Source organism: Mercenaria mercenaria, chromosome 6, assembly GCF_021730395.1.
Source record: "Mercenaria mercenaria strain notata chromosome 6, MADL_Memer_1, whole genome shotgun sequence".
In the NCBI taxonomy this organism is placed as follows: Eukaryota; Metazoa; Mollusca; class Bivalvia; order Venerida; family Veneridae; genus Mercenaria; species Mercenaria mercenaria.
In genome coordinates, this window is record NC_069366.1 from 66978637 (window position 1) to 66993248 (window position 14612).

Consider the following 14612-nt stretch of genomic DNA (forward strand, 5'->3'; position numbering starts at 1 on the left):
CTTTTTGACTTAGAAATCTTGGTTAAGTTTTTCGTACCAGTCCACATTTTGACAAAGTCTTTTGAGATAAAGCTTTGAAACTTTCAACACTTGTTTACCATCACAATGTCCAGTTGCAGGCAAGAGTACATAACTCCATCAAGCATTTTGACTGAATTATGGCCCCTTTTGACTTAGAAATCTTGGTTAAGTTTTTCGTACCAGTTTATATTTTGTGTAAAGTGTTTGACATATGGCTTTGAAACTTTTATATCTTGTTCAGTATAATAGTCTCTATCAATAGGCAAGAGTACGTAACTCTCTCGTCTTTTTTGGCTGAATTATGGCCCTTTTTGAACTTGGAAATTGGTTCTGTTTTGTATATGTCCATGTTTTGTCAAGACTATTTTACATATGGCTTTTAAACTTTAAACACTTGTTTGTCATTATGATTTCCATCTGTAGGCAAGAGTACATAACTCTGACAACTATTTTGACTGAATTATGGCCCTTTTTGGACTTTGAAATTTGTTCAGTTTTTTTTAACAAGTCAGCGTTTTGTCAAAACTATTTGAACTGTGGCTTTGAAACTTTTAATTCTAGTTTATCAACATGATTTCCATCTGTAGGCAAGAGTACATAACTCTGTCAACTATTTTGACTGAATTATGGCCCTTTTTGGACTTGGAAATTAGTTGAATTTTTCATATAAGTCCATGTTTTGCCTAACATATAACTTAACATATTTGCCATCATGGTCACACATTGCCATTTAGTGCAAGACTAATCGAAATCCACAAATACAGGAACATTTTTTGTTTAATCCATTTTTTTGTTTAGTCTGAAAATCTATGGAAATATTTTGACCCCATTCTTCAATCAATTCTTCGAATAGTCGAGCGCGCTGTCATCCGACAGCTCTTGTTTATGTATTTTCTTGGTACCTTTCATGACATATGCATTCATTTATTTTTCTCCAGGTTGCAACAAAATTGTTAGTTGTGGGGCAGATAGCTATTTAAGAATAATAGACTTGGTGTCTGGTACAGAAATTTTCGTGAAAGATATTAAAGAAGTTGTTCTGTAAGTACCTCTTGAAAATATGTCTTGAGGATATGATTTTGATTTTATCCATCCATGCTGCTGTATGTCATGTACAGAAGATATATGTTTATTAAGCTCCTACTCATTACTCTATTGATGGGACCTCCATGGTTGAGTTCACTGAGTTTGAATCACATACCCCTCACAGCTGTTTGGTTGATCATCACTAGGGATGTAGAACCCATTCATGTGAGGAAACCCTCCAGCTGGTTTACCCAGGTGCCCGCTGGTGTCTAAAGTATTGCCAAAAAGGACAACTAGGGTCTCAAGCCATTAAAAGATAGAAAGTGGCCATATTACCTATAATTTTGGTAGTGTGACTTTAAACTCGACAGACACAAAACTAACAAGCTTCACAACAGAAAGTCCACCATGTATGTAGAACTGTTTCGTGTGAGGAAGTTGTCCTGCTGGTTTCAAGAAGAACTTTTCTTCTAGCACTATTTATGAGTTTCTGAAGTAATGCCTGGAGGGGCAGTTAGCAAATTCTTCCATCATCAAAGCTTAAGGAACTTTGCTGTTTAACAGTTTAAACAAAAGAAGTTATTAAAAAAGCTAAACAATGGTAAAACTGAAATATATTTATTGAATGTCTTTATTTTGAAAACTAGTTTCAGAAAATAAATTTTAGGGCCACAAGAGCTAATAATATAGACACCTTGGGACACATCTTTCACCAAACATGGTCTGAAACATCTGTGTATGAAAAGAATTGGAACCACTGCCTTACCCTTGCATGATTGTAAGAGGCGACTAATAGCTGGGTCTTAACACTTGGTTTTGCTGTAACTCTGTGATTCCAGCAGGTATACAGATTTTGATTCCATACCTCATGTTTTTATTTCGATGTAAATGAGATGTGAAATCAAAATTTGTAGTCCTGTTTGGCGCCATATAACCTATACTGTGTTGGTGCACCGTAAAAACCAAATAAAATAAATAAATTAATTAATTATTGCAAAGTCTTCTCCCAATTTTGTATAAATAAGGCACTCAGCCCGTGTTAGCCACTATTAGAATTAAAACTGGAAATACATTTAAATGAACTCTTCTCTTTAACCACTTTATGGATCTTCATCAAACTTGGTCTGTAGCATTATCAAAATTATGAGCTTTGCTCCTTTTAGACCTAGCTAGAGCTGAAAATAAAAATAGTTTAAAACGATTTCTTGTCACGAACTGCTACATTAATCTTGATCAAACTTGGTTTGTTGCATCATAAAGTTTTTCCCAAACTTATTCAAATGGGGGTGCTCAGCCCTTTTTAGGGACTGCTTGAATATAGAATAGAAATACTTTTTAATAACTTCTTTTCATGAACTGACACATAGACTTTCATCAAACTTTGTCTGAAGTATCGTTATAAGGTCCTTTCCCATATTTGTTCAAATGTTCGTTATTCAGTTTGTTGTACATACATGTATATTCAATGTCAAGCAGTAAAGGTCAGGTGAGCGACTTGGGGCCACAATGACCCAATTTATTATTTTCTATTCATTTATATTTCATTTTCACTTACAATATCATTTGATTAGGGATTTAATGGTGAAAGCTGACAAAGTTTTGCTTTAAATTTCTTTGTCTGTGAAATATGTGTGAGATTTCAGAGAATTTTATTTTGCCTCGTAGGTGGCTTCCTTATGAAGTTATATCCTATTAGTTTTAATTGCAAATTGTGCAGTTATAATAATTGCATTGCTTTTGAAAGTCAACAATATTATTTGCATTTAGAAGCCATGCCTCGAACCGATTACTGTCTGTGCGGTATTAAAGAAGTAACAATTTATTTCACAGTTTGCAAATAATAGCAGAAGTATAACTATTACAGATGTCATTCAGTTTACAGAATTTAATCAGATTTTTTTTTATTTTTGTAGTTGTCTGGCGATGGTTAATAACATAGTTATATTAGGAACCAGTCGTGGCTGGGTACAAGTATGGGATATGGAAAAGGTGCAAATGCTGCATCAGTTTGAGGCACATAAAGGTATATACCTTGCTTAATATTAATATTTTGCACATTTCCCTCTTTAAACAGTGTGACAGAAATGTATATTGATTGATGTTTCATATGTTTAAAACAAGCACGTTTTTTTTCTCCACATCATTTTAGAAGCTAGGTAGTAAGAAGTTATCAACCAGATTAGGAACAATAATGAAATTTTGTTTTAAACATTACAGTACATATTGTACAGTAATTTCCAAATTATGTTTATTCTATACACAGTATAATTAGTATAACCGATAATATATGAAACATCAGTCCAGGTGGAGACTGTAGTGTAACAGACCAGCAGTCTCACCATCGAGCCAGTATGGACCTCGGCTCTTACAGAACTGTTTTGTCCTTTCATAATAACAAGATTTCTGCTATTATTTTGGAAGTTTGAGAAAGGTATTAAAGAATAACGAAAACTCGTGGGAGACAAAAAGTCCACTGAGAGGCAGTATTCTCTTTTCAGTCGCCAGCGGCGGGATAGATATTAAAATACAAGCTCATTTATTACTTTGTTTGTTACAGAGTCTATTGCGTGGTTTGAATTTAATTTACCGGTTTCATTTTCAACAGAAAAAGGAAGCAAAATTTGTCAAGTAATTGTAAGTTTTGGAAGAAAATTGTTTCATCCTTACTACATGCAGAAAGGAAATTTCATTTCACTTTTAATAACTAGCAGATGTTTTTCATTTACTTTTAATCAATATTTAAGATTTTTATTTCAGTTAATGTTCATGCACATCTATTACTATCTTATATTATTAATCTCAATATTAATTCAGTGGGTTTAATGTTGTTATTACTTGTAGGTGCGGTTACTTGTTTACATATGACAGACGATATGCATTTGTTGTCAGGCAGCGAGGACAGATCTGTGTGTGTCTGGAAACCGTCAATAAAATGATGCCAATCATGCCGATTGCCAGTTCAAACCCTTCTTTTACACTGCACTTTCAGTTGAACCTAAATATTTTGGTATTACAGTCAAACTTTTCTATAAAGTCCACTTTTTGGAGATACAGCAAGTGGTCATTATTCGCAGGTTCTAATGCACTGTAAATGAGCCACGCCATGAGGAAACCAACATAGTGGGTTTGCGACCAGCATGGATCCAGACCAGCCTGCGCATCTGCGCAGTCTGGTCAGGATCCATGCTGTTCACTTTCAAAGCCTATAGCAATTAGAGAAACCGTTAGCGAACAGCATGGATCCTGACCAGACTGCGCGGATGCGCAGGCTGGTCTGGATCCTTGCTGGTCGCAAACCCAATATGTTGGTTTTCTCATGACACGGCTCAAATGTTAAAACAGGAAACAGAAACAGCGGGTTTTAGAGCCAGGAGGTCTCTGTTCAGAGGTGGTCTTAGGACAGGTTTGACTGTAACTAGAAATGATGTTTGTGTATGTACATACAGTGCAGTGTTGATTATTTAGGGAAAGTGAGGGGATTGGCCTGTACTGCGATTCGACGCACTAAGGTCACATATTCCAGTTGTTATGGGAGGTGACATTATGTTAAAGACATGCTATAAAAGACCATAAACATTATAAGTGTTTGCTTAAAGTATTTGTATCTGCCACTCTACTAGCTACCCTGCTGTCAGTTGTGAAACACTGTTGGACCAGACCTGTTGGTTATGGTAGCTATATAGTTCCTTTTTATTTAAAGTAAGGTAAAGGATACAGGTTGTCATTGACATGTATCTGTATTAAGGATTGCTTACCTAGAAATGGTACAGAAGAGCAATAAATATTCTTGGGAAATCTGATATTTCTAACGTCAGCTGTGATTATTTTGTCATTTTGTCTGAAGTTTTAATTTCAAATAGGAAGTGTCTAGGGGTACGGAACCGTACCTCTAGAATCTGATCCAAGTTTTAAGTGAAGATTGGTTAAGACTTATTTGTTATTTCATTTTCAACAAAATTTAAGATATAAATAACCCTAGATCTCCAGAAAAAGGAGGTCCGTACCTCTAGAACACCCCTAACAGGCGTGTCTAGAGGTACGGATCCGTACCCCTAGACACTTCCTTTCAAATATTGGTGGCATACTGATAAATGTACTTTAACTATCCTGATTTCCAGTTTATCCGAAAACGTCTGCGATAAATAGGAAACTTTCAGATTGGTAAGATAAAAGTACAACTATCATGATTGTGTTGCAGAAAAAGGGAAATCGGATCCGAGATAGACATTTTCCCTCGAACCAAAATGAGATCTATCATCGACTTTATGAACGTTTACGGCACAATGTATACGTCCGCTAAGAACTGCTTAATAGTCCCCTACCGGTGGAACACCGGAGGTGACTGTAGGAATGCCCTCCGTCCGTCTGTCCGTCCGCAAATCTGGATCCTGCAATTACTCAATAAGTGTTCAAGCAAGGTTCATAGAACTTGGTATGTATATAGAGGGCAATATGTAGATAATGCACGTACATAACTTATACTTTTAGGTCAAAGGTCAAGGTCAAGTAAAAATTGTTTCCACTCCATAACTTTTATTTACATTGATGGATTATCTTAGTGGTAAACAGAGACGTTCCCCATGATGAGACAATTTGTCAACAAATGATCTATGTTTGTTGGTTAAAGGTCAAGGTCATTGTTTATGGTCAAGTGGAAATCTGTTTCTGCCCCATAATTTTTATTTGCATTGAAGGACTTTTTATTACTACACATAAATGTTTTCCATGGGCTATTTGTCGGGCACATGTCCCAGGGTTGTCGGTCATAGGCCAAGGTCACTATTGAAGATCAAGTAAAAATTTGTTTCCGCTCCAGAAATTATATGTGCATTGATGGATTGTCTTAATACTGCACACACATATTCTTCATGATGAGACAAATGTGTCGCGTGCATGATCTATGCTTGTAGGTGGTCATTATTAAAATGTAAGTAAAATATTTTTGTTTCTTAAATCCTTAATACCTTGAAGCATTTTAGTTTTAACACTTGTCAGCATCTACAAGGGACGAACACTAACAGAGTTTTATACCCGTAGGGGACTTCTGTATAATGCCACTACAATACTCGGTCACTTGTTTGATAAGGAAATACGTGAAAGTTGTGAGATTGATAATGAGAGATAAGATTATTTCATACTGGTTTTTTATTTGGAATATTCGGCCTTAAAGTTTACAAAATTTGGTCTGCTATTGCCATGCTTCTTTAAATGTATATTCTAATGCACTCAGTTTGTAACACGTAAGCTGATTGGTTGTTGATTTCAAATTTGCAGTTGTGGTTCCTAGTATAGAGATGCAAGTTACTCGTGCATTGTTGGTGTAACTAAACAAAATATAAAGCATACTTTCAGCAATATTGGTCAGAGTTTGAAGTTGTTTAATCTCTTGCCATAGAGAATCTCCCACCTTTCTAAAATTCCGCATTTGGTAATTGAGATAATTTGGCTCATTTTGATGTCCTAGGTCGTATAAACCCGGTCACGTGCTTCAGCATGTTTTTAGCAATTCTTAGTATTCAGTAATTTTTATTTTTTGATTATGAATATTACCATCTGGCTTTCCCTGAATTAAGCAGACCATTACAGACAACTAGAATAACTTGTAAACTATGTCTTGATTTTATTGGACATTTTCTATGGAAGGGACACAGTAGCAGTGATGTAACTAATATGCGAGGTTCTGTAAAGTTTTAAGAACACAGTATTTGATGAAGCCATGCGTAAATAAGAATTTAAAATATAACTAGTCCCACTCGTGACGCAATTTTCAATTTCAAATCAAAGTTTATTCAGATTTTCTGTGAATGGAACGTCAGGAAGGTATTTAAAGTCACGGGGATTGGGTCCAAGAATTAACCGAGGCATAATGCCCTTTAACATCGAAGGAGTAAATGTTTTCAATATCATACGGTAGTCTGTCAATATGGACGACTATTATTTTAACATAGTGATGCATATATCAAAAATACCCCGACCTTTAGAATAGGATATTTGAGCTTTACAATACATGTCAAATGTCTATTACTGAGATCTATCTTGTTACGATTAATGAGGAAGGAATAATTTAAATTAATGAGGAATGAATGATGTAACATACTATGAAAAGTTAAGGATATTCCCTGCACCCAGCAAATGTTTGTAGGAGGGAAAGCCAAGTCTTAGTTCACTATATGCGCTTAAAGGTATTTCCGTTATTTTAAAGAATGGCATTAAAATTCTGTCATATCTTGCTTGATGTATCGTTTAAGAGTTTGAAGAAATACACTGTTCAGAAACAATCATATTAGAACATCGAAAATGCACCTTATAGCTCAGAAATTACTAGACACCTCGAATTTCCGCAGTCCCTTCAGGTTTTTCATATTTTCAGTTTCCACCCCAGTGATTATTACGTGCTACATTTTGGTTGTAATATTTTACCGTAGTGTGACGCAATCTTCCAGCCAGTTTCGATCATCTTTAATCTTGTAATTTTCAAAAGAATGTTACACAAGGTTATGTATTATTAAAGTGTTATGGGTATTAGCTTTACAGTACACTTAATGGAAAGGATTAGAACGAAAGAAAAGTCTTAAAGTGTTCTTCTCCTAGGTATATTTGGAATGGGTGTTTTACTCGGCTCTAAGCAGAATATCTTCTCTTGTTGTTACAACGTAGAATAAAATTACTTATATAATCTCAGATCTAGAAATTTTGATAACGGGAAAGAAAAACTGTTGATAGAACAGACTGAAATAGTGAAACAGAATTTGATGAATTACAGTGACACGAAAAGCCAATATTGGAATCTTCCCACTCAGTTTTATGTACATGAATGCAGTTGTTAAAAGTAATTTATGTTTTATTTTGTATGCAAATTAAATGTAGAAAGGTAATCATTATACTTGTTAATTTATATATTGTTCGTATCATATAAATTTTTTACATTTAGAAGTCGCTTATTGCCTGTTCAGTAAATGAAATAAAAAATATACTAGATGTTGTGTGTACTTTTCTCCATTTCACCCGTCTGGCCTTGTTACAAGACACGGTTTCGTTTAATCTATTTTTGAGAAGTTAGACGGCCCGACCATGAAAGTTGAGAACGAGGTCATACAAATGATCTCGTGAAATAAATAAAAGGACAAATGTAATATAAACTGGACAGACTTTGAAAATGTTAAAGAACATTGCCATGTCGATAAAATTAGATACTAAGAGAAAAGAGCTGAATAGCGTAAATGAAACACCTGATATGGTGCAAGCTTAAAGCCTGATAGAACGAGTGAAAGCTACAAAATATTAAATAAGGTAGGTACCTAAATGGGTATAGTTTTATTCTATACGAAGTATATGGAGAGCTATCCTACTCAACCCGGCGTCGGCGTCCTTCCGCGTCCCTACCTTGGTTAGTTTTTTTAACACTCTCTCTTTTTTTTCTCCTTATCTCTGAAATTACTTGATGGATTTGTTTCAAACTTAAAACAGTTATTCCTCATCGTCACCCACATCATATGGCACAAGAGTCATAACTCTCACACCAATATTTCATGAATTATCTCCCCTTTTTACTTAGAATTTCAGGTTAAAGTTTTGATGCACTTTCACTCTATCTTAATTAGTACTAAATGGATTTGATTCAAACTGAAAGTAGTTATTCCACATTATCTACCACATCATATGACACGAGGTCCATAACTGGTACCAATATTTAATGAATTATCCCCCACTTTTACTTAAAATTTCAGGTTAAAGTTTTGATGCACTTTCGCTCTATCTCAGTTATTACTAAATGGATTTGATTCAAACTTAAAATAGTTCTTCAACAACATCACTCACATCATATGACACAAGCGCCATAACTCTTGCACCAATATTTGATGAATTATCTCCCCTTTTTACTTAGAATTTCAGGTTAAAGGTCAAATCTTAGGCAGTCCTATTGTAACTGATCTGTGTGAAACTTGGTCAGTTTATTTATTTTGATGATATTTAGGCCAAGTTTAAAACAGTCATCAAGGGCAAAAAAACTAGACCACCAGGTAAAATCACAGGAAAACCTTGTTAAAACGCCAGTGGTCATCTCTTCTACTTGATCTGTATGAATACTGGTCAGAATGTCTTTATGAGATGTGAAACCAAAATTTGCAGTCCTGTTTGGCGCCATATAACCTATACTTTGTTGGTGCGCCGTAAAACCTAAATAGAATTAAGTCTAGGTCATATCAGGAAGGTCTAATACGTATCAGTTGTTCCAGGTCCTATGGAACAGGGTTATCTGGGGGTCAAAAACTAAGTCATTTAAATCGTAGATAAACCGTAGCGACTCGTTAACATTTCTAAGTAGAACATTTATAAAATGTGAGTGCTGTGGAAGTGACCAGAGGTAAAAACATATTGTGCGAAGTTTGCATGGTATTCTAATAAATTACTATAATAGAGCGCAGAAAGAAGTGAACTTCTGCCACGCTTTTGAAATAGTCGAGGAAACCAAAATTCGTCCTGTTTTTTACTAATATATAACGCGTTTTTTTACTCATAGTCATTTTTCAATGTCTTATATACCTTTTATTCTGAACATGGTCTACCATTAACAAGTTGAAATATTTCACTCCAGCTAAGGAAAGCTTTGGAGCTCTTGATCAGGGCGGTCGGACTATTTGCCTCCATCTAGGCATCTTTGGTATAAAACTAGGCTACCAGGTAAAATATTAGAAAGTCCTTGTCAACACTTTGGCGCGACATTTCCACTTGATCCATGTGTAGAGATTGTTCACCTTCACGATGTCCAAGTCAGGTCAAAATACTAGAGGCAACAATTTCTATTGGATCTAAGTAGGCAGAATGTTTACCTTTATGAAAATAAGTAATGTTTGAAACTGGATAATCTCTAAAACTGGGTCACTACGTCAAATAATGGAAAATTTTTTTTTTACATTTTCTTGGACATTTCGCCTGGCGATAGATATTTCAGCGTTACTTTTTATCAAAATGTGGAATTTATCCCCACCCTACACACACACCAAGCCAATATTTGAAACGTTAATGTACTTTCAAACGACACAATAAATATGGTATCATTAGTGGCGTCAGAATTCTAAGATGAAATTTAAACGTGCATATTGAAAACAATGTATATTGGCGGATTTTCTGTTTCAACTAAATGAAGTTGAAAAATCCGTATAAAATAAGCTATTGTGGTTTACGTTGTAGTGTGACTGATTAAGGAACGTAGCACCTTTGTATATTCATCCTTGTTCTACTTTCCCCTTCAAATCCCCCCCCCCCCCCCTCCCCCTCTATCTATATTTGGCATAAATTAATATGTACTTGATATATGTTTGAAGCAACCCGTCTGTAATATGTTTCCATTAAAGCGGGCCTACTTTGCAAATGCGTGGCTCTGAGGCTGTGTTTTTGGTGCTCTATGCATCCGAGAAATCTACCCTTACCCGTTATCTTTTGTGATCGAAGGGTTACCTGATTATAACCGTGATGGCTAAATGAGTTTCCCATGACTATAAACTTTGTCATATGTAAGTATAATAAGTAATCCTGAAATTGTCTAATTTCTTTTCAAATTTGTCAACATTTGGCAAAAAAAACAGGTGAGGAGTTAGAAAAATTGTCGAGTAATCTTTATTTTGAGAACGTGTGTCTAAAAAATCTGCCTTTCTGTTGTGCATGAATGTTAGCAAAATATTCTTTAACGAATGTTGTTTCATTTATTTACTATCTTGTGAAACCTCAGCGTTAGCCCGATAGCTGAATTTGTTATTGAAATTTAAAACTATTTCCTGTTTTTCATGTTTTGATAATTTAGAAGATACTGAGATATCTTTTAGCTGCAGACGTAGGCGAGATGCTCCTCCGGCAAATTGTTTTACATTTGAATTGTGTTTTCATTTTTCAGGTATTTTAACAATACCATAAGTGGAAAAAAATGATATCCGTGTAGTAATGACACCCGCTTTTTATAACTGCATCATATAAAAACCCAGTTAAACGTACTTCATTATTTGGTATCACGTTTCAAAATTTAAAGTATCGGCGAATATCATATCTGATGAGTGTCATTTGAGATCTGATACAACATTATGTCTATGCAAAAGTGTTTTATTTGGTAAATGATGTAAAATATGCATACAAAACCACTTGCTTTGGAGCACACCAGTTTATAAAGTAAAGTTATTCATATTTCTATTCTTTTACTTTGTATAGGTGAGTTCTATGTTCATTTTTTGATACAACATTCCTTGACATTTATGAAAATTGATAATATTAAGCATTGCTCAGGTAACATCTTGTCACGCAATTACAACGGGAGGATTTGTCTCGCACAAACCACAGAAAAATTTTGTCTCAACATGGTAACAGTATTTCTACCATTATTACGAAAGTTGGAGGAAATTACAAAAGAATAATGAAAACTCGCGGGAGGCAAAAATCGCTCGGAGTGGCAATATTCTCTTCATTTCAGTCGCTAATTGATCGGCGTATAGTTGGCAGTACAGCAGTTGTAGCAGTTAACTGCTACTACTGCCAGCAGTTACAGCAGTTAACTGCTCCTACTGCCAGCAGTTACAGCAGTTAACTGCTACTACTGCCAGCAGTTACAGCAGTTAATAAGTTGTTACAGTAGTTTATGTTACTACCATTAAATATTTTGTTTCCCATTCTTCACAATAGACGTTCATATCAGTACATCAAAATGCTGTCTCATATTGCCATTTTCCCTTTATTTACTGTTATTTTACAGAGGGATGCGCTCCCTGTCCCCAAACCCATGCTCCTACGCACATGGTAAAGTAAGTTTTAACAAGTTTGATGTAATTAATTCCCCTGATTTACTCGTTATGAAAATGAAAGTAGAAAAATCGCGATTTTCCAGACAGTTACATGTTTAGAAATGGTTTCGTAAGTGGCCCGGGTACGTTTTCTTAATAAAATGAATAAATGTATTTTATAGGCATAAATATTCATTGGATTATCTTTAATAATTACTGAAGTGAAGACAGGAATAAATATTGACAAAAAGTTGTTTGCGATAAAATCGGATTTCCTGGCTCCGTATAGACAATTACAATGAAACTAGATTTATGTATTAGTCCTTCGCACAAGGTAGATCTGGAAAACGAGGAAAGTTTGGGGGTCCCCCGCTCCGCCCCAGACCTTTATTAGCGGATCGGACCGGGTGGCCGTTGTAGAGAGGGTTGTCCCCCACCAGGCACGGGTGGCCGCCATTCCGGGAAAACTCTTGTTTGGGAGGAACCCGGGTCGAGGTGTGAGGCGGGGGTGGGTCGGGGGTGGCCTAAAATCGTTCCAGGAGTTAATAGGAGGTCCCTACGGGACCTTTATCTAGGGTTGAGACCGGGTGGCCGTTGTAGAGGGTGGCGGTGTATGGGGGGCCAGCATAGTGGCTATTCCGGGAAAACTCTTGTTTACCCGCGAGCGGGTCTCAAAGTTGGTTTCAGGCCATTTTCGGAACTTTTCAATTTTTCCAGTTTGGACGCCCCCAGCTCCGCCCCAGACCTTTATTAGCGGATCGGACCGGGTGGCCGTTGTAGAGAGGGTTGTCCCCCACCAGGCACTGGTGGCCGCCATTCCGGGAAAACTCTTGTTTGGGAGGAACCCGAGCCGAGGTCGGGCGCTGTTTGCCGTGAAAACTCTTGTTTTTGAGAAATCGGGGCTGTGTGTGGTTGGAGTGGCTTTCTTTCAGAGCCGAGGTCGGGCGCTGTTTGCCGTGAAAACTCTTGTTTTTGAGAAATCGGGCTTGTGTGTGGTTGGAGTGGCTTTCTTTCAGCAGTAAATACACCAGAAATATATACGAAACTTGTTTATTGCTCTTGTTGGATGTAACAAGAACCTTGTTAATTGCTGTCATAAACCATTTTAATGCTAGCAGTAACAGGAACCTGGTATATCACTTTCATAAAATATTTAACCGCTGGTAGTTACGCGTAGAAAACTGGTATACTGCTCTTATAAACCATTTGACTGCTGACAGTAACACAAGAAAACTCGGAAACTGCTTTCATTGGTCATTTCACTGCTTGAAGTAACAGAAGTCTGGTAAACTGCTCTCATAGACCACTTAACTGCTGGCACAAACATAATTGAGATTACTGGTCTTACATAATTTGTATGAGAATTTTAAACTGCTCGTATATACCAGTTAACTGCTAGCAATAACAGACATAAAAACTTGATCAAATGTTCAAATAAACCATACTGATAAACTGTTCTTAGTCCTATTTAAATGCTGGCAGTTACATATATAGGAGACTGGTAAACGTTCTTATAAGCTATTTAACTGCTGACAGTAAAATAGTAAGAAAAATGACGAAACTGCTCTTAGTAATACTGTTTTATTGCTGGTGGTTGCATATCCTGTTCTTAAAAACATCATTTAACTTCCTGTAGTGACATATACATGAAACTGATGAAAGTAATCGCAGAAACAACTTTTAACTATGGACAGTAACATTTATCTGACACTGATACCAGATATCGTCATTTAACTGCTATCATTATATAATATAATGTTTATAGGAAATATAGAAAACTCAAAAATTCGTATATTTTAACAGCTGTCAATATCATATAGAAATCAGCTGAAACTGTAGTAAGTGACAATATGTAACTGCTGGCAGTGACATGCACAAAGAAATGATAAAGCATGTCGTAGAAACATCATTTACCTGCTGGCGATAACATCTGTAACGGGCTGAGGAGTGTACGAATCCCGACTCGGCACTTTTCCCGCTTCATTATCGTGGAAGAAGCACAGATGTAAAATCATTGCACATAACACTTAGCAACAGAACATAACAAGTCTTTGGCAATGTCCGTAAAAGAAATGACCATTGAGTAATTTTGTAACAAAAAAAATGAATATCCTTGGACGTTGCACTTGCACGATCCAATTACATGAAATTTAATAAGAATAAATGAACGCGCACGAGACTTCGTTTACAAGTTTGAAAATAGAAATAGATTAAGAACGCTTCAGTATACGATACGGACAAATGTATGTGTGAAGGGTAGGTTTGACGGCCTATTACACATCTGAATTATGCCATTCCCATCACCTAACTGGTAATACAGCTTTATTAACTGTTGTAACTGCTGGCAGTGGTAGCAGTTAACTGGTGTTAGTACACACGATGAATTGCAGTCACTGCTGGAAGTTAACTGCGATACGCAATAAACTGCTGTAACTGCTGGCAGTAGGAACAGTTAACTGTTGTAACTGCTGGCAGTAGCAGCAGTTAACTGCCCCTACTGCTGCTACTGCTGTACTGCCAACTTCACGCTGATCGCTAATCGCGTGACAAATCTTAAATTATAAAGCTTCTTTTCCACACTGTCACTTGGTTTAACCACATTCAGAATGAAAATTTGGTTTTGCTTTAATACCTAGCAGATCAATTTCTTCAATTTTAAATCCAATTTTAAGGTTTTAATATTTCACATAATGTTCATTCACGATTGTTTCTACCTCCAGTTATCAATTTCAGTATTAATACAGTGGTGAGTTTAATATTGATATTATTTGTAGGTGCGGTTACTTGTTTACATATGAC

The 14612-nt window shown here is 36.1% G+C and overlaps 1 protein-coding gene across 2 annotated transcripts in view; it reads left to right on the forward strand.

The window, feature by feature from the left end:
- Positions 1–8025, forward strand: part of LOC123548529 (protein FAN-like) — a 97992-nt gene extending 89967 nt beyond the window's left edge. For both annotated transcript variants that reach the window (XM_045335848.2, XM_045335847.2), the window contains 3 exons: positions 960–1062; positions 2961–3070; positions 3889–8025. In XM_045335848.2, coding sequence (XP_045191783.2) covers positions 960–1062; positions 2961–3070; positions 3889–3983 — 308 coding nt within the window. In that variant the 3' untranslated portion in view covers positions 3984–8025. The remainder of the gene's footprint in view (positions 1–959; positions 1063–2960; positions 3071–3888) is intronic.
- Positions 8026–14612: the final 6587 nt, after the last annotated feature.